This window comes from Eleutherodactylus coqui, chromosome 6 (genome assembly GCF_035609145.1).
Source record: "Eleutherodactylus coqui strain aEleCoq1 chromosome 6, aEleCoq1.hap1, whole genome shotgun sequence".
Taxonomy (NCBI): Eukaryota; Metazoa; Chordata; class Amphibia; order Anura; family Eleutherodactylidae; genus Eleutherodactylus; species Eleutherodactylus coqui.
The window spans coordinates 157,564,298-157,591,124 of NC_089842.1; the positions used below are offsets into that span (position 1 = coordinate 157,564,298).

The 26,827-nt window shown below is 41.5% G+C and overlaps 1 protein-coding gene across 2 annotated transcripts in view; it reads right to left on the bottom strand.

Moving 5' to 3' along the window:
- Positions 1–26,827, bottom strand: part of BCL11B (BCL11 transcription factor B) — a 102,657-nt gene that overhangs the window by 67,371 nt on the left and 8,459 nt on the right. For both annotated transcript variants that reach the window (XM_066608051.1, XM_066608052.1), the window contains exon 2: positions 21,735–22,103. In XM_066608051.1, the coding sequence (XP_066464148.1) occupies positions 21,735–22,103 (369 nt within the window). The remainder of the gene's footprint in view (positions 1–21,734; positions 22,104–26,827) is intronic.

A 26,827-nucleotide genomic window follows, 5' to 3' on the forward strand; every position in this document is an offset into this window, starting at 1 on the left:
ACCCAAAGAAAATACCAATCTAATCTCCTGTACCCAGGAGTGGGAAATTGGACCAAAAGCACAGACAGCTGACAGAGTGGAACCAAGGTCAGCTCAGTGGGTGCTGAGGCTGACACGGGCAACCAACAACCTAGTAAGTGATTTACCACACACAATTATGTCTTACCTTACCTTTAATTCGTCTAATAAAATGTAACTTAATGAAGAAAAATATTTGATTAGATGCTATCAACTACAGAACACATATAGTGCATGCATACAGTTATTCCAAAGTTCATTGAGCAATTAAGAAAATGACAACAGACTACTATAAAGTGAGTCCTGCGGCAGTGATGTCACGTTTCCTAGAAAATAAGTCAGTAATCATTAACCTAATCATTATACTTGCCTCTATATAAAAACGTATCTCTACTTGAGGTACATCAAGCAGGATCAGCTCCTGGAACCCTACATGGGACAAGCAGTATTACAAGGTGCCCACTCAGATTAATGGGACCATGTAATAAATAGCTAGACCAAGTCTGCCAGAAGAGGGATGCTGTTAATGGCTGGCAGGGATTGCATCCTTCCTATATGACAACTATATTTGGTATTAGGGCATATGAAAAGGGGTTGTCTTCAACTGAAATCCCATCCAGTAACAGTGTAACTTTATGTCTTGTCTTCTCATGCATTCTGCAGAGCAAGTGGGAGGAACCAAAACAAGTCTGAGAACCACTGAGAGTCCCAATGTCCACGGGCGGATTTGATTTGCGGCACCTGCGCGGGAGATCAACAAATCAAGTCGCCCATAGGGATGCATAGGTGCTCGCAAAGCAGTGAAAAGCATGCGGATGTGATTTTTTTTCCCATTGGCCAGCGCGCCCCGACACATCCGCCGTGCTGAAGACAGAAGATCCAACCGCGCCGGAAGAGACCCACGCTGGATCTGGAGAGGTAAGAAACTGTCTTTTCCTCTCCATGTCCGCAAGCATGCAGGGATTCCGCTGCGGGATTCAGCAAGTGGACATAAGGCCTCAGTCTCCAATATAGCAGACTGAACTTTCTGCGATTACTTCAGTATATCTAGTTGCATGCTCGTTAGTCACTCACACTGGAGGTGGAGTGGTTTTTAGGCAACTTTACTCTCACACTATTCAAAGTACACTAAGGTTTTGGGAAAAAATTTTGTCCCAGGACCGAAAACGGGAGAGTATATTGTCAGCTGGCATTCTTCTCTGCTGATGTCCGATTCAGGATCCAGTTTTCCGCTGTCCAAGATGACCATTGCAATTTTCTTGCTATCTAATGCTCTCTGATTGGTCAATACTTGAGATGAGCGAGCGTACTCGCTAAGGCAAACTACTCGTGCAAGTAGTGCCTTATGCGAGTACCTTCCCGCTCGTCTCAAAAGATTCGGGTGCCGGCGGGGGAGAGCGGGGAGGAACGGGGGGGGGGGGGGGGGGGAGATTTCTCGCTCGCTCTCTCCCCCCTGCTCCCTCCCGCAACTCACCGCTCTCCCCCACCGTCACCCAAATCTTTTGAGACGAGCGGGCAGGTACTCGCATAAGGCACTACTCACTCGAGTAGTTTGCCTTAGCGAGTACGCTCGCTCATCTCTAGTTAACACTGATCACTTGAGCAATGCACTGTAGAAATCAGGTAGTCTGAAGATTGCATCGGCCATGTTGGACAGCTGAAAACATTGTCCTGAAACTGGAATCGCTTAAAGGCCAATTTTACATGAGTTCATTCTTAATCCGTATTCGGTCTGTATTTTGCGGACCGTAATACAGGCTTAATGAAAATTTATGAATCTATTTACATAGCCGCATTTTTCATGGTCGTGTTTTATAAACGCAGCATGTGCTACTTTTGTTCGTCTTTGATGAAAAATGCGCTCACTATAGCCTACTGAAAGTCATTCAAATGCAGAATCTGTATCGTATCCGTACGTCATCAGTATTTGATCTGTATTTCCCTCCATATTTACATTCATTGGTATTATTTTCTACTGGGCAAAAAAACGATCCATATTCGCCCATTCAAAAATAATACCAATAAACGCAAATACTGATGTAACACGTCTGCCTAATGGATCTGCATGATGGTTGTGTTACAACAAGCCGGCCTGAGGGAAATCCTGATACACCTAATTCAGATTACATTTTTTGGCCTCCGAGTGCAACAACCAGGTATGTTCCTAACCTTCACTGGTGGGGAATACCAGAAATAAAATGGTTAAAAGGAACAAAAGGTGTCTGCTGGGTAAAATGAGGTACAAGTGAGCAAACCGGCTTAACCGCTCGCAGGACTGATTAGTAACACAAGAGGCTGAGGTTGTTGGCGGTTTCCAGCCCTTGAACCTTCTACACTGTGCTCTATAAATTTCAACTTGGAATAGTTTTCTGCTCCTTCAAAAGATACCATGGCCAGGTGCCAAGTCTGGCTGCCACCCGTGAAACTGGGGAAAGAGAGAAAAAAAGAAAAGAATAAATAAAACTTCCTGGTTCGGAAACGTCCCTTCAATCCCCCTTCTTTACGAGCTCTAACAGCCCACCGGAGGAAGTAGGGGAGGCCTCAGCCGCAGGAGCCTCAGGGGACGAGGGACGGAAATGCACAGCAGGACGCCGACAAATCCGCAGCTGCAGAGCTCAGCACCAAACTGCGCAGGTCTAAATGCAGATTTTGATGCTGAATTAGGCCATTTTCAATTCTGCCTCAAAATATGCAGGTGAGCTGCGGATTTTGGCGCGGAATTTACTGCGGTTTGCGGTGCGGCCTACTCAATCCCGTGTGAGGCGTTCCTGAGGTGAAGCTTCCCTTTCCTGCCCCATGCAAGAAAGGAAATGCTGGTCCACTACCACACCTCAGTCCACTGACAGGGAAATGGGCAAAATATCCGCAAGAATTTGACCATAGTGACTAGTAGTCCTACACCTGATACAGAGGAAACTAGCCAGTTGGGGCAATGCCGTCCAGTGGTCTGATAGACCAGCCATCAGCACAACATCGTCTGAACATATGCTATGGCTGTGCCCAAACATGGGCAAATAGCATTGAAAGGGTTTCTACCACACCCAAGGTGGGACACAGAGAACTAGCTCAACATGTTATGGACAATGTCTTAAAGAAAATTTGTCTGTGTTGCCTATAGCAACCAATCACAGCGCAGCTTTCATTTTACCTCAGCAGTATAAGAAATGAAAGCTGTGCTGTGATTTGTTGCTATTTCTTATATTGCCAAGGTAAAATGACAGCTGTGCTGCGATTGGTTGCTATTTCTTATACCGCTGAGGTAAAATGAAAGCTGTGCTCTGATTGGTTGCTATTGCTTACACTGCTGAGGTAAAGTGAAAGCTGCGCTGTGATTGGTTGCTATTTCTTATATTGCTGAGGTAAAGTAAAAGCTGCGCTGTGATTGGCTGCTATTTCTTATACCGCTGATGTAAAGTGAAAGCTGCGATGTGATTGGCTGCTATTTCTTATACCGCTGAGGTAAAGTGAAAGCTGCGCTGTGATTGGCTGCTATTTCTTATACCACAGAGGTAAAGTGAAGGCTGCGCTGTGATTGGTTGCTATTTCTTATACCGCTGAGGTATACATAAAAATCTGCCTTTGCTGTCCATCACAGCAACCAATCACAGTACAGCTTCCATTTTAGCAGAGCAGTTTGAGAAATGAAAGCTGAGCTCTGATTAGTTGCTGTGGGCAAAGATTTTCTGTTACACAGTTTTGATAAATGAAACCCAATTTCTATGCTTAGATTTTCTAGCGCAATTTCCATTCGATTGCAATACGGACGGAACGCTACGGAAAAAGAACCTATTATGGGTTTACGCACGTGAGCGATTTTTCTCTTGGACCGAGAGTCCAGGAGCGACAAATCACAGCATACCCTATTTTTGGGTGATTCTTGTTCAAGAATTGCCTATTATTTACTATGGGAGTGCGAAAAAAATCGTATACGAGCATGATGCATTCTTTACCAACTATTGGAAGCACGTGCAATGTTTTTCTCGCGCATGAAAAACACATACTGCGATGCGAATCGCATGTTTCAACACCGAAACGCATCGCACATGCAGGAGAATCGCAGGTTAAACAAATGCGATATAAATCAGATATTCAATGACCTACGTCGCACTCGCCCGCGTAAATACAGCCGACTATTTTAGTAGTATCCTTACTATATGGGTGCAGACACATTATTGGGTGACCTTGCCTCTCTGGTGTTAGTACATAAAGCTGTCCGTGTGTATGTAGTACGCCGGCTTTCTAGGAGTGTAAAAGAAAATGGCATTGTGTCTCCTAGGAAGTCGTGTCTCACTGATGCTCTCAGACATGGAAATGACACAGTAATTAACTTACTAGGTTTTAGTGTGGGGGAGGAGCTGTTCCCATAATCCATCTGCGGAGACAATGTAATATTATGTCGTATCACATGCCCCACCCTACACTTAATAATTCTGGATTTTGGGTCTGCAGCTCCTTGGGCCAATACTTTTTGTTTTTTGTAATTTTTTGTTAGCGACCTTAATATAAGCCATAACCTTAGCTCTTAAGACGGAGGAAGGAGGGGATCACAAAGGAGCTGCTTGCTCTACTATGGGAGCTGATTTGTAATGATCCCAGTGTTTATGGAATGAGAACAGACAAGGAGTTGAGGAGGAGGCGGAGGTGGGGGGGTTGTCAAAGTGAAATAAAAAGACAAGGGAAAGAGAAGGCAAACATGTATTCAGGGGCAGACGCACTGACCAAGGTCAGCTCAGAGATGTAGACCCCAAGAGCAGCTGTGCAATTATCCCCAAATTATGCACAGACTTGAACATTCCAGGAATCCAACCAGGATGCCAGCTTGGTATGGGATCTGGAGGAAGGTGGAATGATTTTAATTGCAGCTTTGGCTTTCGAAAGGCAAGATTAGGTTGGGTGCTATCACACTTGTTTTTTTTTTACATTTGATCCTAATAAAAGTTTTTTGTTTTTTTTTAAACTGAAGTCCTATTAAAGTCAATGGCAAAAAAAACCCGAAATCATCCATTGTGGGGGAAAAAAAGATTTTCCCCATTGGAACAGATTGGAAGACTGATTACAAAACTGATGTCAATTGTGCACCCGTTGCCCAATCTGTCGTCCACTGACCTAAATGTAAAAAAAAAAAAATCCTGAGATTTTTTTTTTTTAAATAGCAAAACCCATAGACGCTTTTTTTTTTTTTTTTTTTTAAACAGACTTAAGTGTTGCATTTCAGTTTGAGTCCCTTAAGGTCCGCAGGGTCATTCACCTAACTTTCCTTTTTCCCCACTTCATACAGAATACATGTCAAAACAATATGATGAAAAATAGCAGGCTCCGATGATGCAACTGCTGACGGCCAAGTCTACAGCGAGAGGAACTGGTGAGAAAGTCTAAACGCAGAAACATAACAATAAGGTTCAGGCCACAAAAAGTGAGCGGAATGGACATCGAGCAATTGGAACAAATTAATAAATACATGAAAACGACACCGTGGGAACTTTATTTTTAGCCGTGTCCCAGTAAAATATGCTAATATATTCATATACCAATTATGCTTGCAAAGCAGTGATATATGGTGACAGTACTCACGGCTAGTGTTTTAATGGCTAGGGAAAAAAAAGCGTGGCCGCACAGGCTTTAACATCTGCTGTGCATATGGCTGACCCTTTGTATGATAGAAAAGACCCATGATGCACTGCAGAGCCTGCTCCACATGAAGGGTTAAATGCTCATTTTGTTTTTGAAAAAAAAAGATGAAGAATTTGATGCGTTTAAATGTTTTTGAGTTGTTTGAAGCCAGTGAGAAGGGTTAACAAGTCGTTCCCACTACTTGTCTAGAGCACACCAACAATAAAAACATTGGCTCGTGAAAGCGAACTCGCTGCCAGCAAGACACAGTGCGAGTGAAAAGTCCGTTCTGTTTTCATTACATCTCTGGGATTTCCGGATTCCAAATCCCCAGATACTCCACCCACTATTTTAGTTTTCACCCCCTGTGTGATGGAGCCATAATTAGTTCAAGAAAAGAGGCTAAAAAGTTGTTCAAATACAGGAATAGATGCATGTATCATTGTAAAATAATGTAACCATTCACTGTACATGTATGTATCACTGTAAAATAATATCATATGTTGGCGCTATACAAATAAAGATTATTATTAATTTTTCTTGGCAATACTTTTAGAATTGGAGAGCTATAAAATGATATATACTGGTAAACCGATAAAAAATATTAGAAAAATAGATAGATGAGAGAAAGAGAGAGAGAGATAGATAGATAGATAGATAGATAGATAGATAGATAGATATGAGATAATAGATATAGATAGATATGAGATAGATAGATATGATGTAGATAGAGAGATAGATATGATATAGATAGATATGACATAGATAGAAAGATAGATATGAGCTAGACAGATAGATAGATAGATAGATATGAGCTAGACAGATAGATAGCTATGAGATAGATATATAGATAGACATGAGATAGATAGATATGAGATAGATAGATATGAGATATATAGATATGAGATATATAGATAGATAAGGAGATAGACATGAGCTAGACAAACAGATAGATAAAAAGATAGATAGATAGATAAGGAGATACATATAAGCTAGACAGATAGATAGATACATAGATAGATAAGAAGATACATTTGAGCTAGACAGATAGATAGATAGATAGATAGATAGATAGATAGATAGATAGATAGATAGATAGATAGGAGATAGACAGATAGATAGATAAAGAGATAGATAGAAATGAGATAGATAGATAGATAAGGAGATAGATATGAGCTAGACAGACAGATAGATAGATAGATAGATAGATAGATAGATAGATAGATAGATAGATAGATAGATAAGGAGATAGATATGAGCTAGACAGACAGACAGATAGATAGATAGATAGATAGATAGATAGATAGATAGGAATAGATAGATAAAGAGGCATCCAAGTTCATGGATAGGAATAGGAATGACCCCCTAGGTGTGTTGCGGTGTGGTATTGCATGTTACAGCCGGTAGCAGTAATAGTGAGAATGGCACATGAGACTGTACAGAAAGAGATCTGACATTCTCTCATCATGGTGCTTTGTGGGAAGTGTGACAGTAACTGTCCAAGATCTGCTGTAGAGAGTGTGACGGTGGTGCAGTGCCATCTTTTGGCTTAGACTTCTGGATAACAGGAGGTGTGATGCTGGCATACTCTGGCATGTAGTAGGCGTGAATCTTGCTTGTTCTGGCGTGTTGTAGGAGGAGTGATGCTTGTGTTGTAGGAGACAGCAGAAGGTGTGATAATGTTTCAGCATGTTGTATGATCGCACAAAAACAAGGCCCAGATGAAGTCTGATAGTAACACAATGTAGGGTGTCGAGGGTAGTATGAAACCAATACTGTATATAGTGGGAAGCATAAAAAGTTGCACCATGCTGCCGGAACTAGCTTGTCGTTACTGTAACATGTGTAGAGGAGGATTTATTTAAGCTCCAACATCAGTCAATCGCTGCAGAGTTGGGCTTACAATCTAATTTCCCCACACATTAGGGACAATTTCATAAGATGCTGATTAACCTACCAGTCTGTTTTTGAAAGTGTGAGAGGAAACTAGGCCAACCAAAGGAAACCCATGTGAACACAAGCTTCATGCAGATGTTGCCCTCATGAGACAGGAACCCATGACCTCAGCCCTGCAAAAGATTAACTGTAACCACTGAGCCTCTTGTCACACGAGGGACAGCGGAAACATGCTGCAGTATGCAAGAGCAAGCTTTCCCTAAAAGCATTGGGGTTCACTCATATCAGGTCGCCATTAGTTTTCTTCCAAGGGCATACCTCACATAGAGACAGCCCATGTACCATATCTGTAATGTGGCCTCAGGGGAAAGTGGGCCTATTTCAGTTTAGTCTTGTTTCCCCTTTTTTATAGGTTGTGAAAACCTGCACTGGGTTGTGGTCTCCACCGCTGCTGGCAAACAACATAGTGGAAAATCAATTCATGAAAGTGAGATGTGGGGCACCAGATCTTCCTGTTATAGGTTGCTAGGAGTGTGGTGGTGTCAAGAAGCAGCTGAAAGGGACCTCATTTTTATCATTGTTATCTGTGCTCTATGTACACCAATGATTGCCGCATCAAAGAGTTTTGAGCACTCGAGCGATGGCCACCACACTTCCATTTTGACAATTTGTTCAGGCTCATGAACCCCAAAAAACATGCAAGAAAAACGCAATTGTGCGGGAGCCCTAATACAGCCATAGGGATTTATCAAGGCCGTACAGTTTCGAAGTTCTGCCCAGTTCTGACTTGGTTGTAAACAATACATTCTCAGTATCTGCGTGAAATCTATTTTATAATAACAAAGTACATTTTTTGCATAGTTTCTGAAGATACGTTGAAAAAAGGACTAGACGCCGTTATTACAGATAATGTGCAGGTGGTTTGTATCAGCAATAACATGCCATGTGCTACATTCTTTTCCAGGCTGGCCCCTTCCATTCCCCTTTCTCTGACAATTCGGGAGAGATGTATTCAAGTATTGTACCAGGGTTAATACATATAGTAGATGCATCATTTTTTTAAAGGACTAATGAATGGACTTCTCCAGTTGATGATGGATGAAAACAAAGTGTGAAGATAGACAAGCAGGGTTACCAAGATAAGATATCTATCCTCCCTTGGATCCTCTAAGTTGTGAACACCAAACATGAAGGTTCTGGTAAGTACATGAATATACTACATCATCTCCAAGTGATGCTATGAGCTTACAGTAATTAGAATTGGTCCCTATCTCCCAACAACTCATGGCCCCAATCATATAAGACACTTTTTTAACTCTCTTCCCCGTCCTGTGATGCACCCTCCCACATCTCTTATCTCTGCTGAGGACTTGGCTACACAATTCAAACACAAAATTGACAAAATCAGAGAAAGCTTCAACCTACAGCCCCCACAACCACTCTGCACAACTCTTCAGTCCTTTCCCATCATAACCTGCTTCTCCACCATAACCAAGGAAAAGCTTTCCAAGTCACACCTCACCATCTGTGCACTTGACCCAATCACATCTTACCTCATCTCCAACCTAACCAATGAGTTCATACCGGCCCTAACCCATCTTTTTAACATTTCACTCGCCACTGCCCCTTTCCCATCATCTTATAAACATGCTACTGTCACACTCAGCCTTAAGAAGCGATCCCTCGATCCTTCCTCTTTGTCCAGCTTTCCCTCAACCTCACTATGCCAATTTGCGTCAAACCTCCTGGAACAGGACTTTGAACTGGCCTTCCACCTCTTATCCAACTCACTGTTCGACTAACCACAAAGTGGCTTCTGACTCCACCACTCTACTGGAAACACCTTAACTAAAGTCACTAATGGTCTACTATCCGCAGAAGCCTCAAAACATTAGTCTGTGCTCCTCCTTCTAGGCTTGTCATCTGCCTTCAATACAGTCAACTACCCCCTCCTGGTAGAAACTCTATACTCCCTTGGAATCACAAATCTGGCTCTCTCCTGGATTTCCTCATACCTCACTGACCAAATATTTAGGTTAGGGCTTTTTTCCATGACAGGGGTTGCATGATAAAAAATTAGTTGCGCAGTCCTGTGACCTCGCACTTGCATTTGAAGTGAATTGGGTTACAGCGCAAGTTGCAGCTTTCTGCAACTGAAGGTGGCAAAAAATCCAACCTCAATTGATTTTTTTGCACTATAACCCTATTCACTGCAATGTGAGTGTGAGGTTGCAGCTACACAGCTATTTTTGGTTACCCAACCCCTGTCACAGCTGTGTAGCTCTAGTCTATGTGTCTCCCACTTATATACCACCTCCTCACACAGCCCTCTCGCTGTTGGTGTCACACAAGGCTCTGTCCTAGGACACCTCTTCTCCACCTATACCTTTGTTCTAGGATAGCTTTTAGTGCCACCTTTACACTGACGATACTCAAATCGATCTTACCTCTCTATTATCCAAAATCTAAAGTGTCTATCAACTATATCCTTCTTTTTTTCCTGACTTCTTCAACTCAACATGGAGAAAACTGAATTTATAACCTTTTATCCCATTTCACTCAACAGCCCCATCAGATTTATCAATCACAATCAATGGTCTATATTTTCCTTAGTCCAACATACCCGCTGTCTCGGTGTGACATTTTATTCTGCCCTTTCCTTCAAACCTTATATACAAGCCCTCAACACCTCTAACAAAAAATATCTCTCAAATACCCTGTTTCCACAACCCTGAGTCAATTAAAATACTAGTTCATGTCTTCATCATTTCTAGACTACCTCATTATCTCATGACTACTTCATGGCAACATCCTTCTCCAGAGCTTCCCATCCAATACCCTTTCACTCCAATCGAATTTGTCTCTTCCTCTTCCATAAACATTAAGGCCTTAGTCAGACAGGCATTTTTTCGCGCGATTTGCGCATGCGCATGCGTCCGGCGATTTTATAAAACCATTGCTTTGCAATGGTATCGGACACATGATCGCTTTTTATGCGCTCGTCCGATAGATTATAGAACAGAAATTGCAGATCGCACCTATCTGCGATTCCTGTTCTCTTCTCTATATGCGCTCAATGGGGCCGGCGGCAGCAGCGCCAACCCCATTGAGAACATATAGAAGACAAATCATTCTTCTCTCCCACAGCTGTAACAGCTGTGGAAGAGAAGAACGATGTTTGCCCATTAAATTCAATGGAGCCGGCAATACAGCCGGCTCCATTGAAAGCAATGGGCTGCCGGCGAGCGTGGGATGAATTGTCGGGAAGGGCTTAAATATATAAGCCCTTCCCTGCAATTCATCCAGAAATGTGTAAAAATAAAAAAAATATATATACTCACCTTGTCCCGGCAGACGGAGTTCAGCGCAGCCGGCCGGCAGTGGGTGTGAGTGGGTGTGATTGGCTCAGCGCAGGGACCAATCAGGGGCAGCTCTCACTCACACCCATTCATGAATTCATGAATGGGTGTGAGTGAGTGCTGCCTCTGATTGGCTCAGCGCTGAGCCAATCAGGGGCAGCTCTCACTCACACCCACTCACACCCACTGCCAGCTGGCCGCGCTGAACTCCGTCTGCCGGGACAAGGTGAGTATATATATATTTTTTATTTTTACACATTTCTGGATGAATTGCAGGGAAGGGCTTATATATTTAAGCCCTTCCCGACAATTCATCGTGAGATCGCCCGTAGCGCATTGCTTTCAATGGAGTCGGCTGTATTGCCGGCTCCATTGAATTCAATGCGCTGGACAGCTCCGGCCCGTTTCTATTGAAACGCAGCTAGGAGCAGTTTTTTCGGGCGATTTTTCGGCCCCGGTCACGCGATTTGCGGGTGCGCATACGTCATGCGATCCGCAAATCGCGGCAAAAAACGCCCGTGTGACTAAGGCCTAAAGGAGTATCCCAGAGACCATAAGTCACTCGCTGGATGGGTGAAAACTCATAGATTAGTAGGAATCCAACCACTGGGCCCCCCACCAATCTAGAGAACGTGGATCTGGTTGCTCTCCAAGGTAATGGAGCGTAGACCACACAGGTGCACCACCGCTCCATTATTTTCAATAAGACCGCCAGAGACTGTCGAGTGCAAAGCAGGAATCTCTGGCGCTCTCATTGAAATTAATGGAACAACCTGGACTCCGTTCCCTTAGAGACCAATCGTTCTCAGTATCAGTGCGGGTCTCAGCGGTCAGACTTCCATTGAACTATCAGTTTTCACCCATTCAGCGGGTAGGTATCTGGAATACCATTTAATGAGAGTGTTTCTGATATTGAGTAGTAGAAATTGGGTACTACCTTTCTACTTTAGCTCTATCAGGTCTAGAGGCAGAGCACACTAGAGAGCACTTACAGATGCTTGCTTCCTTACCTATTCCCCCCTCCCTTCACAGTGAACAGGCAGTCAGTCGTTCATAGTTGAACGGCTGCTTGTTTACAAAGGTTGATTGTGATTTGATTTTTATGCCTGCATAAACTGAGCAACGAATGATAAGTGAATGAATTCATTCGTCACTCAGTCTTTGGCAGTGTTTAAACAGCAATAAACTTAACATTAATTGTTCCATGTAAAAGAGTCCTAAGGCCTGACCCAAAGATCACAGTCATTTAACCCTACTTATCTCTACCTTGTGTGGCCTGGAGTGTTAAGGCAGAAGAAATGCAGTGCTAAGCTCTCGCGGGTTCAATCCCTGCATGGTTTAGGTAGCCGGCTCAAGGTTGACTCAGCCTTCCATCCTTCCGAGATCAGTAAAATGAGTACCCAGCTTGCTGGGGTGTAAAAGATGACTGGGAAAGGCAGTGCAAACCACCCTGCAAAAAAAAGTCTACCAAGAAAATGTCACCATGTGACATCACCCTAGGAGTCAGTCATGACTCAGTGTCTTGGACTTCACTTATACCTGAGGACTCTACCTGACCTACCAAGGACAAGCCCATACTCAGGTCTTATTTTTCATATAAAATGTTTACAAAAAAAGAAAATGTTAGAGGACATTTGTAGCTGGGAAACAAGCAAAAATACCTTCAGATTATCCAATGTAGAAGAAAAAATAGATAGAATGAACTTTAGTGTTGTCCTTGAGCTCTGGACGATAACTGTATTACCCAGCTACAAAAATACCAGCATGAGCAACTGAGCGGATAAACTGCATTTATTTTGTGAGATGTTTCCTGGTAAGTGTAGCGGGGGAACGGATGAACAGTGACCATCCAGCCTGTGATATTTCCTTGCGAATAATGCAGCCTTGTGATGACCGGGGTGGTGGTGGTGGTGGGGGGGGCTTATCTAATCTAAGGAACAGAACTGTAAAAGTGTGACAGACAGTCACCGACACACCTTCAGCCTCCAACTCATACCTTCTTCTAACTATACCATGAATGTCAGGTCTTTAGCACTATGGGAATAACGTGTATGAGCGGCTGCAGGACTATATGTGGTGACCAGTAAGACACTATAGAAATGGTTTACCAATATCCAAAGATCCTGTCCTGTGTGAAAGGTCCCTAATGATAACCTAAGCCTACACTCTAATTTATCTCCATTTTTCTCTGTACATGACTTTAGCCTATTGTTCCCTGATATCAGCCACTTTAGGTAGAGTTTGTACTGGAATGTAACAATTTCTTCCCCTATAACTATTACTTTATCTCTAATAGATTATTCACACATTGGGGCAGATTTACTATTCAAAATATGCTCTCCGGCATAAACTACGTCAGATAACTATCTTATATGCTTTGTGTTACATTTCTTATGTGTTTTTAGACACTTTTGGACAGTTTCTCCGACTCATACAAAAAGGGACATGACATAAATTGCACGGAAATCTAAGCAACCTAAAAGTTGTAATTTATTAAAACCAGCCTTTTAAACGCAGGTCTTAATATGATTGGATAAATGGGATAGTTGCAGAAAGTTATGCGACAAATCTGAATTCAACCTAACGCTGGCCTTTTTTAAGAGGCTGTTTTTATGTGACTTGCCCTTTAAATCTTTTGCACCATAAAAAAAGACAGAATATTTGATACAAGCACAAATGATCAGCCTTGTCATGTGGCTGATTATTATATGTCTATGGTCTCTGCAATACAAATTAGCCCCTTGTACCTCTGGTAAAATTTAAAGGGGAAGCGCACCTCATGTCATCAGCATATAAAGTGCATCCTATAATACAAGCTGATAATATTATTCACACCTATGAAAATCAATGTTTCTGGATGCTTTCCGCTCGGGAAATATGGCACATAAAGTGGTAATTATTAGGGAGGACATTTTTATGGACTTGTCAGCCATCCAGTTGAAGAACGCAGCTTCTCTCCAGCTTGAAATGGCTGATAACAGGAAGCAATAGATTGCATGAAACTGCAGCCATTGGACGTAAGACTTTTGATTCATCAGATTTCGGTCATATTTTAACTGCCTTTTTTTAACGTCTGTGTGATCTGCCCTTCCTGTAATTACACTGCGGCTTCTCTATAGAGGCAGCGACATCAGGTGTCACCGCAGGCCTTCTTCTGCGAATGCCCGTGCAAACCTTACACATGCCAAGCTTCACAGCATCTAGCTTGACACACACGCAAGCAGCCGCCTAGCTTCTTTGAACCAAGGAAATGCTTGGAAATTTGTCTATTAAGAATCTTAAGCGGATATGATGAGTGTCAGGGAGCTGCCTTGTTACGGCTAAAGCCCATCATGGTATACAGCAATAACAGGGACATATTTAGCTAACGACAGTGCTGATAATTAGCTGTCATGACTTAAAAAAGGGATAATCCCGGCCATCCCATTCAACAATCAATCGCCGCCATACACAGCTTTAACTAATCTCCATTTGTAACAAAATAATTAAAATGGAATCAAATGGCTTTTTATGTGCCAGTGGCAATGTTTATCTCTCGTGCCCAGAATACGCTGCACCTTTCTGCGCCACCATCCCAACACAATCAGGGGGGCAGATAATATCTCAGCTTCATCCATTGTCCCAAGAACACAGGCCGGATTAGAATCAGTATTGAAGAACAGAACATTCCTTTAATCCATCAGAAAATATTCTGGATTATTAAATATCAGATTTAAAGGGGTTGTCCGGGATTTAAAAAAAACATGGCTGCCTTCTTCCAAAAGCAGAGCCACGCCTGTCCATGAGAAGTATCTGGCATCAGCTCCATTGAAGTGAATAGGAGTGAACTGCAATATCGCATACAACCCATGGACAGAAGGGGCGCTGTTTCTGGAAGACTGCAGCCATGTTTTTCTAATCTTGGACAACCCCTTTAATATCCTGTATTTCTGTACTGATTATCATGCAGTTTTGTGCCAGAATTTGGAACTATATTATCAGAATTTCTGGATTGTCAGATGCTGGATTAATGAAATTTTACTGTATGTTGTTCCTCTGATACAAGAACTGGAATGAACTACACTGGAAGCTCCCATAGACTCCTATGGGAGCTGAAAAAAAAGGAGGGGGAGGGAGTTTAGCTGTGCCCAACGCTGGATAAGGAAGACAACTGCTGCTATTTAAGCATTCTGAGGATTTCTGCCACGCTGCAGCGTATATTTTTGCCCATACACAGCAGCCGCCCGTGTGAATGGCAGAAAATACGCAGCTATTTTTCATTCATGCGATTTTTTTACCGCGTACGGCTGAGCGTAAAAATGCATTCCGTCGTATAAAAGAGGCCATCACTCCAGAAAGATAAAAACAATGGCAGCCATCTTTCTTAGTTGTGTCAATATATGTGATCTGATGCGCAGATGTAGCAGAGACGAATTTGTCATTTGTCAACTTTTCAAAATATCTCTATATTCTACGCAGGACTACAGAAAAAAACTTAGCAGGCTGAGTTTGTCACTTGTTATCTTATAATATCCCAAGACAATTGCAGGTATAATTATTACAAAGGCTTTCTTACTATGCACAAAGGACATAGCCCCAGGACCTAAATAACAAATTAAGCTCTGCTATATCACCTGCTCTTTAAATCCTCGCCCAAAATTGTAAATGTAAAATTGGAGCCCAGTTTGTCATTTAGTACATTTGTAAGTTTGTGGTGCCCAAACAATGCAATATTCCCATTGACAGCTCTGCTACATGCCATGTAGTAGCGTTGAATCGTAAAAGTGCGATTTGTATGCAGTTTCAATGAAAAAATGTAGAGAAACTTTTCCTATCGCTGACACAGCAAGTCTCTGCTACTATTTTAAGGATTAACCTATAATTGCTTTAAAAGTTGGTGAGCAAATCGTTGCCAGAAAACTCCTGACAAAGAAAAGCCTCTTGGAAAAAAATATAAAGTGTTGTGAGCACATCGCAGGTTCTGCTTCCAAGAAGCTCGTGGAGGGAGGGAGAAGCCAAGACTCCCAGACAGTAACGTGAGGAAATAAGAATATCTGTCATATGAGAATACAAATGATACCGCTCTATAATACACGTTCCTATTATCTGACATTGTGTTTTGGCTGCTTCTTAACAACAGTAATCTGCAAAAAGCATGCTGGGAGAAGCGGTCCCCTCTGCTCTGTTGTCACCGGAGCTATATGGCCTGATAGACAAGCGCCTCGACGACCTCCGGCTCCAGTCTCCCTCTACGACAGCACTAGACGGAATGTGAAAAATCCCAGTACTGCAAATGCTTTGGTCTCTAATAACTTTGCACAATAAGTCTTTATATTAGTGCTACACAAGCTGCATGTTGGGAAACGCCAACTTCCAGCATGGTCTAACTGTGAAGAGTAAGCCGTGAAGAGTAGAGGCAGTCAGTGGAACTACAACTTCCATCAAGCTGAGAAGAGAAAGAGTAGCAACACACATGCCAGAAATGCTGCAGAATTTCCACCGCAGATATTGCTGCGAAAATTCCACAGCATTTGCAGTATAAAGGCTCAGTTACATAGGAGTCAAAATTGCGCAGAAGATAGCCGTGCACAAAATTGCGGCAAAATCACCGTGAATGGATGATTTTCCGCAATCAAGTCTCATTAGCATTAAAATCGCCCATTCATAATTGGGAGCGGCGTGTTGCCAAAAAAAAGTGCTACCATTCGGAATTCCCTCGGTCAGTTGAAATCCTCCTAAGGACGTCTAATGTCTAAAATACAGGCATCAGCCTACTTTTCCAAGTGTTGGACACAGCTAAACTCCCACCCCCTCCTTTTTTTTCCAGCTCCCATAGGAGTTTATGCGGTCTCCTGGGTTTTTAAGTCAAAAGATAGGTCAAGAACTATCTTTTTGCGCAGCAGGTAATTCGAGTTCAGTCGCTGATGTACTATTTTTTTAGGTGTGATATTTTCTTTTGCGCAGCTAAAAACTGTTCATATGAACGTTTCCATTAGAAACACATTGGTTCTATTAGTTGTGATTTTTTTTAGCGTATTACTCAGCTGCGCAAAATCGTCCAAGTGAACGAGCCCTAAGGCCTCATGTCCACTTGAAAAATACAATCCGCGCTGAATCTGCCGCGGATTCCGCGCGGATTTGCTTTAAATGGTATTTTTTGCATGCAGATACCCGCACACATTGCTATCAATGTGATAGCAATGTTGCCGATCCGCGCAGAATCCGCGGCAGAATGGAGCATGCCGCATTTTTTCTCCCGCGCGTGAAAAACGCAATTCTTTTAAAAGGCCATCCGCGGGTGCAAAAATCAATTTAATGGACCGCGGCTGGCCAATGATTCCCTATGGGCAAAATCCGCTGCGGAATCCGCAATTCTATCTAGCTAGTGGACATGAGGCCTAAGCCATGTGGAGGGGATTTCTACAATCTCCTTCATATGGAGGGGAAAATTTCCACAGCGAATGTGCAGCACTTTTGAAAAATGCTGCGGATTCTAAATCCACAGTACGTCACAGATTTCTGCTGCAGATTTCAACTCTTGAAATACAAAGGTTTAACTCCGCAGCAGATCCACGGAAAGAAAACCGCAGCTCAATGTGTACCATTTAGGAGCACATTTGGTCTATGCAGTTCACCTATGTTTCTGCTGTGGATTCACAAGATCGCATCCGTGAAAAACGGACCAATTTCACTGTGTGCAGCGTATGTTCTTCTAGCGTATGTGCAATTTTTTTAACGTTCGTATGCCATTTATGTGTCATTCGTGTGCAAAAAAAATGTAGGAAGGCCCAATTGATGTCACTTTTTTACTGTTTCCTGGCAACATGTGCAAAAAAACGTACACTCATGTAGCATCCATTAATTTTTACACTGCCATGGAAAATTCTGGTCTGTGAAAATACACCAGAATAGGGCATGCTGCCGTTTTCTTTACACGGAACATCGGCGCACGTAAAAAACGCCCATGTGAATAGCCAGATTTACTTTAAGTGGTCCGTGTGCGGTCAGTGTTCAATCAGTTAATACACGGACAGCACACGGATAGGAAAAGAGGTCGTGTGGATGGGACCTAAGGGTACTTTTATAAGGCCATTAGTCACCCAAATAATCGCACAAAACAGGAATTTCCGGCGACTGGCACCTCGTGTAAACAAGGGACCTGACAGTGCAAGTGAGCAAGAATCGCTCGCTAGTCGGAGTCACTTGGTTTTCAGCTCACCTAAAATTGGCCCGTTTAAAGACTATTGGCCCGTTTAAAGGGGCAGACATTTGTTTATGTAAAAGCACAGGAGCGAAGATAGTTGGGACAGTTGGGACACTTAAGCGCCCAACGGTCATCCTCTGTAAAATTACACCAAGTGCTAGTTCACATGAGCGCCATTTTGATGCAAACTAGGAGCATCAAAAAATCGTGCCTATTGGAAATAATGGTTTTCTACGGGTTCCGATTTTTTGATGCGCCTAAAAACTGGGACAGTAAAAGATAGGACATAGGTGCTTGGTCTGTGGCTATTCTTTGTTCATGCGATTTTAAGCTCCGATAGTCATGATTTTTTAGCGGCTTTCGGAGCGTTAAAATAACGTTCGTGTGAAAGAGGCCTTAGGGCCAACAGTGGTCCTTCTATGGTAGTACAAAAAGTCCCACCGTGACCTGACAGCCTCATTGTTCTACATCTTATGGCGCTCCAGTTGTTATAAAGCCATAAGGGCTTCTTCAGACGGACGTTTTTACGCAGAAAATGAAACCCATTAATGTGAATGGGTTCTTGCACATTAGAATTTTTTTTCGCACATTTCAGTCATGCGCCAAAGAATAGTCCCTGCTCTATCTTTCTGCGTATTTGCGCAGCAAAGGTCCCCACAGAAGTTTATGACAGTTGCGGAAATGTGCAATAACTTGCGCAATTCTGTGAAAAAGAGAGTGTATCTGGACCGTAATAGGTTAAATAGCCTTTTAAATCAGGGCAGAGGGTATCGCACGCGCATATGAATAGGCCTGCGTGCACAGAAAAAGAACAGTACAATGCGCCGATATGTGGGCAAATCAACCTCATTCACTGTGAAAATAAGTTGCGCTGAGGCGAGAGTATTTGTACATACGCTCATTGGAAGAAGCCCTAACTCTCAGCATGTTGAGTGTAGTAGAGGTTATAATCAGTACTGTGACTCCCAAGGTGTTTTGGAACTACAACACTCAGCATGTCGTAGAGACTGAAAGGTTAGAAGAGACCAACTAATAATCGGAGAGGTCCCAGGGCATGCTGGGGGTTGTAGTTTCCCAGCAAGTTGCAGATATATCTTATATATGTAGGGCACGGGTTCTCCAGTTAACTTTGGTTAATCAATGCCTACATCGAGGAGGAGAAGATGATAAGTTTTGCATTCGAGGAAAACGTAAAAAGGAACTCTCCTTCACAGAGGCTTCAGTATAAATAGGTTTAGGATTAGTGCTAATCCTCCGACTTCTAACATGCAAATCAATGCAACTTCAGACTCATAAGGTAGTGAGAGTCTCCGTGCCAGGCAGATGAAAGCTGCGACTTCACATGATAGGAGCCAAGATACTGACGCTTTCATGTGATGATTAAACGACTGCTTATTACGTATAACTACCAAGAAGAGGAGAGGTCAGTGCCACCGGCTACGCCACAGACACGGAGGGCCTGTGCTATTCACTGCACCTTTATTCTCAATGGCAGAGGCTTAAATATGGATTTATAATAAGCTTGCTAATCTGACCCTTCACTGCTAATGGTCGTGCTGCTCAGAAAAGGAGAGCGCTCTTTAACTTGTTTCCATACGGTCTGCCCAAATTATTAGGTACCTTCATAGATGTTTATGCTCACCTGTAAGGATGCATGAAACCCAAACTTTACTTCCTGTCTAAACTTTTGGGCTCTATTTTAACATAATTAGCAATTTCAAGTTTGGGGTGTCTTTACATGATGGCATAGCTACTGAAAAAACACTTTATAGGGGTTAGTATTACTATTGGGGTATGTTCATATATGACGTGAACAGTGTGGATTTTCCGCAGCAGAATCGACTACTGAAAATCTGCATTTTACATACCGGCCATGTGATAGGACTTTAAGAGGTCTCATCAACAGACTGGGGAAAAAAATCTGCAGTGTAAATTGACCTGCGGATTTTAAATCAGCAGCCTGTGAATTTATGTTGTGGATTTTAATAGTGGATTTCAAATGAAAATGTGAAATCTGCCTCAAAATCCATGCAGATGAACGCCAAAATTCGTGTGGATCTCATGTGGATCTACCCTAAAGGGGACTTGTCAGCTCTCCCATGTGGTGCTTTCTCATGCAGCATAAATGCTGCGGAATTCCTGGAGTGGATTTTACTATGTAAGTTCTGCAGCATTTAAAGTACAAGCCATGTGGAGGAGAATTTTAAAATCTCCTGTAAATGGGGTTTTACACTTCCACACTGAATCGGTAGCATGTTTGAAAAGTTCAAGTATCTAAATCCGCCTATTAATGTAACAGATTTCAACCCTTGAATGCAAGGGTTAAAATCCACTACAAAAACTGTGACCTCTGCGGATTTTCAGTATACTTGCTGCGGATTTTCCGCTATTGAACGCCAGCAGCAAATACGATGTGTGAGAAGGCGGCCTAAAAAGGACCGGTCTTATTTTTTTCTGACAAGCGTATATACTTGTATTCCCATTAAATAACAATTCCGGAGCATCAAAAACACACGAAGAATAACCCAGCATCCAATAAAATCACGGAAAGACAAATATAAATGGCCGCTGATGCGCTTCAAGCTGACATACAGGTCTTACTCATCTTACTTACTTGTATGTCAGCTTGAAACGCATCAGAAGTTGCGTCTGTCTGTTCTTATGGGATATTATTCAACTTAAAGCCCTGATTTGATTGGCTGCTGGATTCTTTAGCTTCTGCCTGTTTGAGTCCAATCAAGTCCACGCATCTCATTCTGGAGCATCTTGTCTTTGAACTCTACGTTGTATCATCCCTCCGTTATTCCCACTGGAAATGTATTAATAAAGTGAAACTGGGTGTTACTATTCTGTTTGTCAACAGAGTGTGTTTGTCACCATCAGTACTAATTGGATAGCGTCAAGCTGTGTAAGGACAGGCTCCATTGCCAAGGACACCCAGTTTCAATGCATTCAAACATTTCCAGGAGGAATAACAGGGGAATGATACAAAGTAGAGTTCTATGAATTGATACTGCATGGGGAATACAAGTACTGTATTTACTAACGCAGACAACACAGGAGAGCTGGCAGTTCTTCTTGAGGCCAGTTGCAGACAAGCATATTGTAACACATCCGTTATACGGATCCGTAATCCGAACGCATTACAGATGAGGTTACAAATGTATGTCATCAATATGCCATCAGTATTTGGTTTTATTTACTACTGCATAAATACAGATCCGTATTTGCTCAATAGAAAATAATACCAATATGGTGGCAAAAACGGACAAAAATAGGTCAGGCCATGATAATTACGGCCATGTGGGTATAGGCATAAAGATTTGTGTTTCTGTAAATGGAAACAAAAATCAAATATGGAGACCAACAATATATAAGATCCCCAATCCTATAATGATAGAACTTTCAAATATATTGAGCTGTTAATGAATTACTGGTGAGGATTCCTGACCTTTAGATCTAAAGTACTGGAAAACAATTCTGCAAAATCTCAAAATTTGGCAAATATTCTAAGCCAAATCTGGAGCCAAGTCCTGGATGTCTATGATGTCTATCTCTCTGGGTCTAGAGTGAAACCCATAAAGACTGACTAGCCTTTGTATTGTACACATTGACCCTTTCTTGGGGACAACATTACCATCTCCAAAAGCAGAATGTCACCTGCATACCTGCAATATGCTCCTGCTTCGGGCAAATTCCTTTCGTAGGTGTGAGAAGACGGTCTTCCTCATCGGGCGTGACTTGGATACCGATTTCCACCGGCTCTGCCACTTTCCTGAGCTCGGAGCGAGATGGGGGCGGAGGACTACTTTTATCCAGACTCTTTTCATAGCAGCCTCCGCTTGGACCTCCGCACTGTTTTTTCTTGTGCTCTATAAAAACCAAGATGTCTCCCAGCGGGAAGTTCATTTGACACTGTCCACATGTTAACAAGTCTGGGTCAGTCCCATTGCCGGACAGGCTGATGGTACCCGGCTCTGAGATGGGGAGACCGTCGTCTTCATCTGTGATTACCGTTTCAACATGGTGCTCTTCGGCTGTAATGGAGCACACGAGAAATCATGAGAATATATAAAACTAAACTAAAATTATTTCTAAATATCAACATTTTTTTTAAGTTAAAGTGCATTTCATCCTAAAAATGTTTTAAAAATCATCATAGTTTAAAGCTTCTAAAAGAAAGTCACAATGCTGAGGTGAACAAAGACTTATTTGCTTCTGCCAATTGTCGGGTACAACGAATATGCCAATAGCAATTATCAACCAGCAGTCTAGACACCAAATCAACCTAGTTGATCCAGAGTGATGAGTTTGCCACTCAGGAGTTTGGGAAAGTTTAGTGATGGCCAAGTACATATTCTTAAATTTTGTTTGCAGACTTAAATCCTTGATCACTTACGATGGCCTCTGTGCAGTTACATTCAGCCTCAGCTTCTTAGAGACCTGAGTATTAACCTAGCAGGCGATAACTAAACTTGTCCACATACTGATCCACTGTCACGGATAACCTTATTTTACCCCCATAAAGCCTACCTGAGGACATTTGTGTTAAAGCTATCAATAGCATAAACAAGTCTAAAAACAGATAGATGTCTCCTAATAGCTGCTGATTCCTGTAACATCGCCCTCCCCTTCATCCTCCCCATCATAGGAGATGCAGCATGCCCTTGGCAGTACATAGCACTTGAGATCATACCTGTATCCTCTCACCCGAACGGATTATTTACATCAAACATGTCTCACTGTATTCATGGGGGGGGTAAAAAAAGTTATATATATTTAAAAAAAACACCTAAAAAATGTTTCCTATTGCTCTGCGCCGGCCATTATGATGTCGCAGAGACGCACCCTCTTCAAAATGTAACTTGTATTGTACCAGACAATAAACAGCCTGTTTATCACATGCGAGATTACTCAGGGTTATAATTAATTGCAAGGGAAAGTTGAAATTGTAGCAGATGATTTTTGAAAAAAAAAAAAAAAAATTATGCGACTCAAGTGAGAACACGACGTTTGCATGAAATGTCCTCACTCTTTTAGTCTAAACAAATATTACCGCTAAGACTGAGGAGTCTTATATTAGGAAAATTAAATGATTTTTTATTTTTTTTTGACAGGATGCCTAACCAGCTGTTAATGATAATAGGCAGGACGGAGCTGTACGGAAAAAAAAATTCCCGGAAATAGGATTTTGTTTACCCTTTGCTCGGCTCTAGGTTACTTTTACGAAACTGTCAATAAAAATTTAAAATATCGTTTCCTGGTAACACCCATGTTCCTACCGCATGTCATGTTTTACACGAGGCGGTCAAGGTGCTTCACAGGTCTGGTTACAATGGTGTTTGAATATTCGGATCATGGCGGATACAACGAAGATATCATATTATATAACAGGACTTTATAGGCTATATAGAATCAGCTATATGATTCTAGGAAAGCTGGGTGGCAAACTATCAGCCCACCATTATTGCTCCCAGCTTTCCCAGACTCAGATAAACCTAGTAAGAGCCAGACAGAGACTATAACAATTTCATAGAGCTGCCACTCAGGAGTCCAGAAGGACTCGGTAATAATGGCGGCCATATTGGTTGTCGCTCAACTTCTCTAGAAACAGATAAAACAGCCGAATATATGAAAAAACAAACAGCCGAGAGGAAATAATTCAAGTAATTACATTTAATTGGAATTTTAAAAAAATGAGACTAAATGTCCTTTAGGGTCACATATACAACATAAAGGGACACAGGCCACAACGTGTGATAGTAAAGCAGCATGAATAATAATAGTCATGCCGTCATGTGATATCAATTCAGTCTAAACTGATGATATGGTAATGTAATCCATCCTCCCAATGATCTATTATGGTATAATTGCAATTTTTTTGTAATCAGAAAAAGTTGCACAGCATTCAGGTCAAAAATTTGGCGCTAATCTCGGCAAACAATCAGATCATTGCTTTGATTATCCAACGTGCACTATAACAATTTTGCTAATAGACTGAGTTGGAGGAGAAGTAGACTCCGGATACATGAATCACACATGAAGCAGAGTTGAGTTTGTTGCTTGGCACAAACTGTTTCATCACAATACGTTACTTGTGCTTTTATATAGGACTGCAGGTAGACACTTACTGCCGGAACGCAAAGCTGCGCACCACACACTGACTATGCAGCCATAACAATATATATATGTATCACCATGCTCTGCAATGCTGTACAAAGTATAAAGTCATCTAGCCGCATTGGTCATTTATCAGTTACAGGTAAGTGAAAGGAGGCAACCTGTTACATAGAGATTGTTAGGGTACCCAAGGAACCTATGGTATTTTTTTCTTAAAAGCCAGACTCTCGTCATGTCACTTTATTATTCATTTTAGCCAGTTTTAAGCATCTGAATAGTTACAGATCAATATCTTAAACTAGAGGTTTAGGAGAGTCTATGAGAACCCTATCAGTCCCTCAACCAAATCCAGTGTAAAGCAACATTTAACCCTACCCCATCCCTGCAGTGATACAACCCCATCCACTTACTTCACTGACACAATATATTTCTGGACCCACCTAGTAGGTGAGTTAACAGTTTTGGGCTGAGATTAATTACTTTTGTTCCTTTTCGCACCTTCAAAAATTTCCCGCAACCCCTCCTTGATCTCTACAAATATAACAAAGCTGAATTTGTCACTTGGGGCTGAATTGTTAACCTTTAATGATAACTCTCTGTATTAAAATAATACCATAGGTTCCCAGGGCCCGGTAGTTAACGTACCTACAAATTTGCTACTGTTGCCTCAGTTTTCAGTTGCTTTCTAGTGATATTTATTCTTACTGAAGCCAAAAATAAGTGCACTAACTGGGGCGCTCTGCAGAATGCAGTTGCGGTCTTACGTAAAATCATATACAATATCAATATATATATACATATATGTAAAACTGTAGCAAATGACAAATTCAGCTCTGCAGCACCCTGCAAACTCAGTTCTCCTCCACCTGTACATCCTCTAATAATAGAACAGCCCTATTCCCTAGATACTGTACTTACTGTAGGGTCCAAATGCATCGAGGTAAAACTGTTCTAGAAGCTGAAGATCATCACAAACGGTTGAACAGCAGACAGAGACTCCTGACGCATATATTGGGAGTGTAATAAAGACGAAAACTCTATATCGACAATATAGTCAACAGAGTTAAAAGAAGTCATTTTACACCGTTCTGCCTGAAAAATTAGACTCTTGACCAACTCAAGCATTGAAGGACTTGTAACAGATTACAAAGAGCAATGTGCTGCATGCCACTTAACCAATTAAGAGGATAAGGAATAAAAAAACGGAATAAGTCTAGAATACTAAGTCGCACCGAGTGTAATTATGCTCACTCTCTAAAAAAATTCTAAAAAAAAAAATACAATAAAAACAACTGCAAGCTGTTAGGAAGCAGAATAGACAAATAACTAATGCAAATTAAAATACCTGAGAACAAACCTGTCATATGAGCTACGCTGGCGTCCAAGTCCAGAACAAAAAGTTGAAATATTAGATGCACTGTTTAAAGTGAGAAAGGTGTAAATCCTATCATTGGGCACTATCATGTATCTGTAAGCTGTATGGTAACATAAATTATATATTATACTGGATATACTATATATGAATCACATTTTTAATTTTTGTCGCTTTTTTTTTTTCATTTTTCATCAGAGATAACGGACAAAAAGGTGGTGTCATATTTTGTTGTCTCAGACAGCCGAAATGGCAAAGGTTAATTTATAGTTGTCACTTTTTTGGGGGGGCTAAATTTCATATTTTAGTCAAATTTGAAGCCCTATCTGAGCGACTATACATCCGCAGACAAGATAAGCGAGGTTAGAAAATAATCTGCGTCAAAATTGGGGCCCCAAATTTCGTATCTATCCATCTATCTGCACGTACTTTCATATTTTATTATTTTTTCTTTATCCTTTTTGATTCATTATTTTTACTTTTTATTTATTTATTTTTTACATTTTTTTTTTCTTTACAGGCAAAAAAAATAAAAAATCTGCATAAGTAGCCAGAGTTGAGAGCTTATAATTTAGTGTGATGTATTTTAAAAGGCTCTCTCGCTCTCACAGTTTGTGACCAGAACACACATCTAAGGTTTATTGAAAATATAAATATACTTTATTGAAAAGCGTTTATTGAACCTATAAATATGCAGGAGGTGGAATGCGCATGGTGGGGGGGGGGGGGGGGGTTAGAACTAATGCAAATTGTGAAAGACACTTGGATTCCGCTTGTAATAATACTAAAAAAAACAATGATTTCTTTCTACTGTTTTACCACAAGGTAGAAAAAAAAATAGAATTTTTTGAAAAAAAACGCCAAATGTAATTCAACGCATTTCGAGTTGCTGACTGCTTATCTGACACATAGAAAACTAAGCTACTATAGGGAACAACTCCCTTCATTTAACTATTTCATGCCTGCGCAGAATGTTCAGGTTTCCGGAAGGGTTTTTCAAAATCAAAATGGAAAGATACAGTTAACTTATTATTATTTTTTTTTTAATGCGATCACTCCGTACACTATATGCACTGCGGAATTAAGTGAGATGAGCTAAATTACCACATGTAATATTCTTACTGTGTCGCGGAAAGGAAAACCCCCCCTCCTCCCCACCACCCCTGAAATTTTTAAGGGATTTTGAAAAGATATGTATACTGTCTGCATGTCTCCTGTGTGCACTACTGAAATATGCAGTAAAGTACTAATAAGATATGTTTCTGCTAC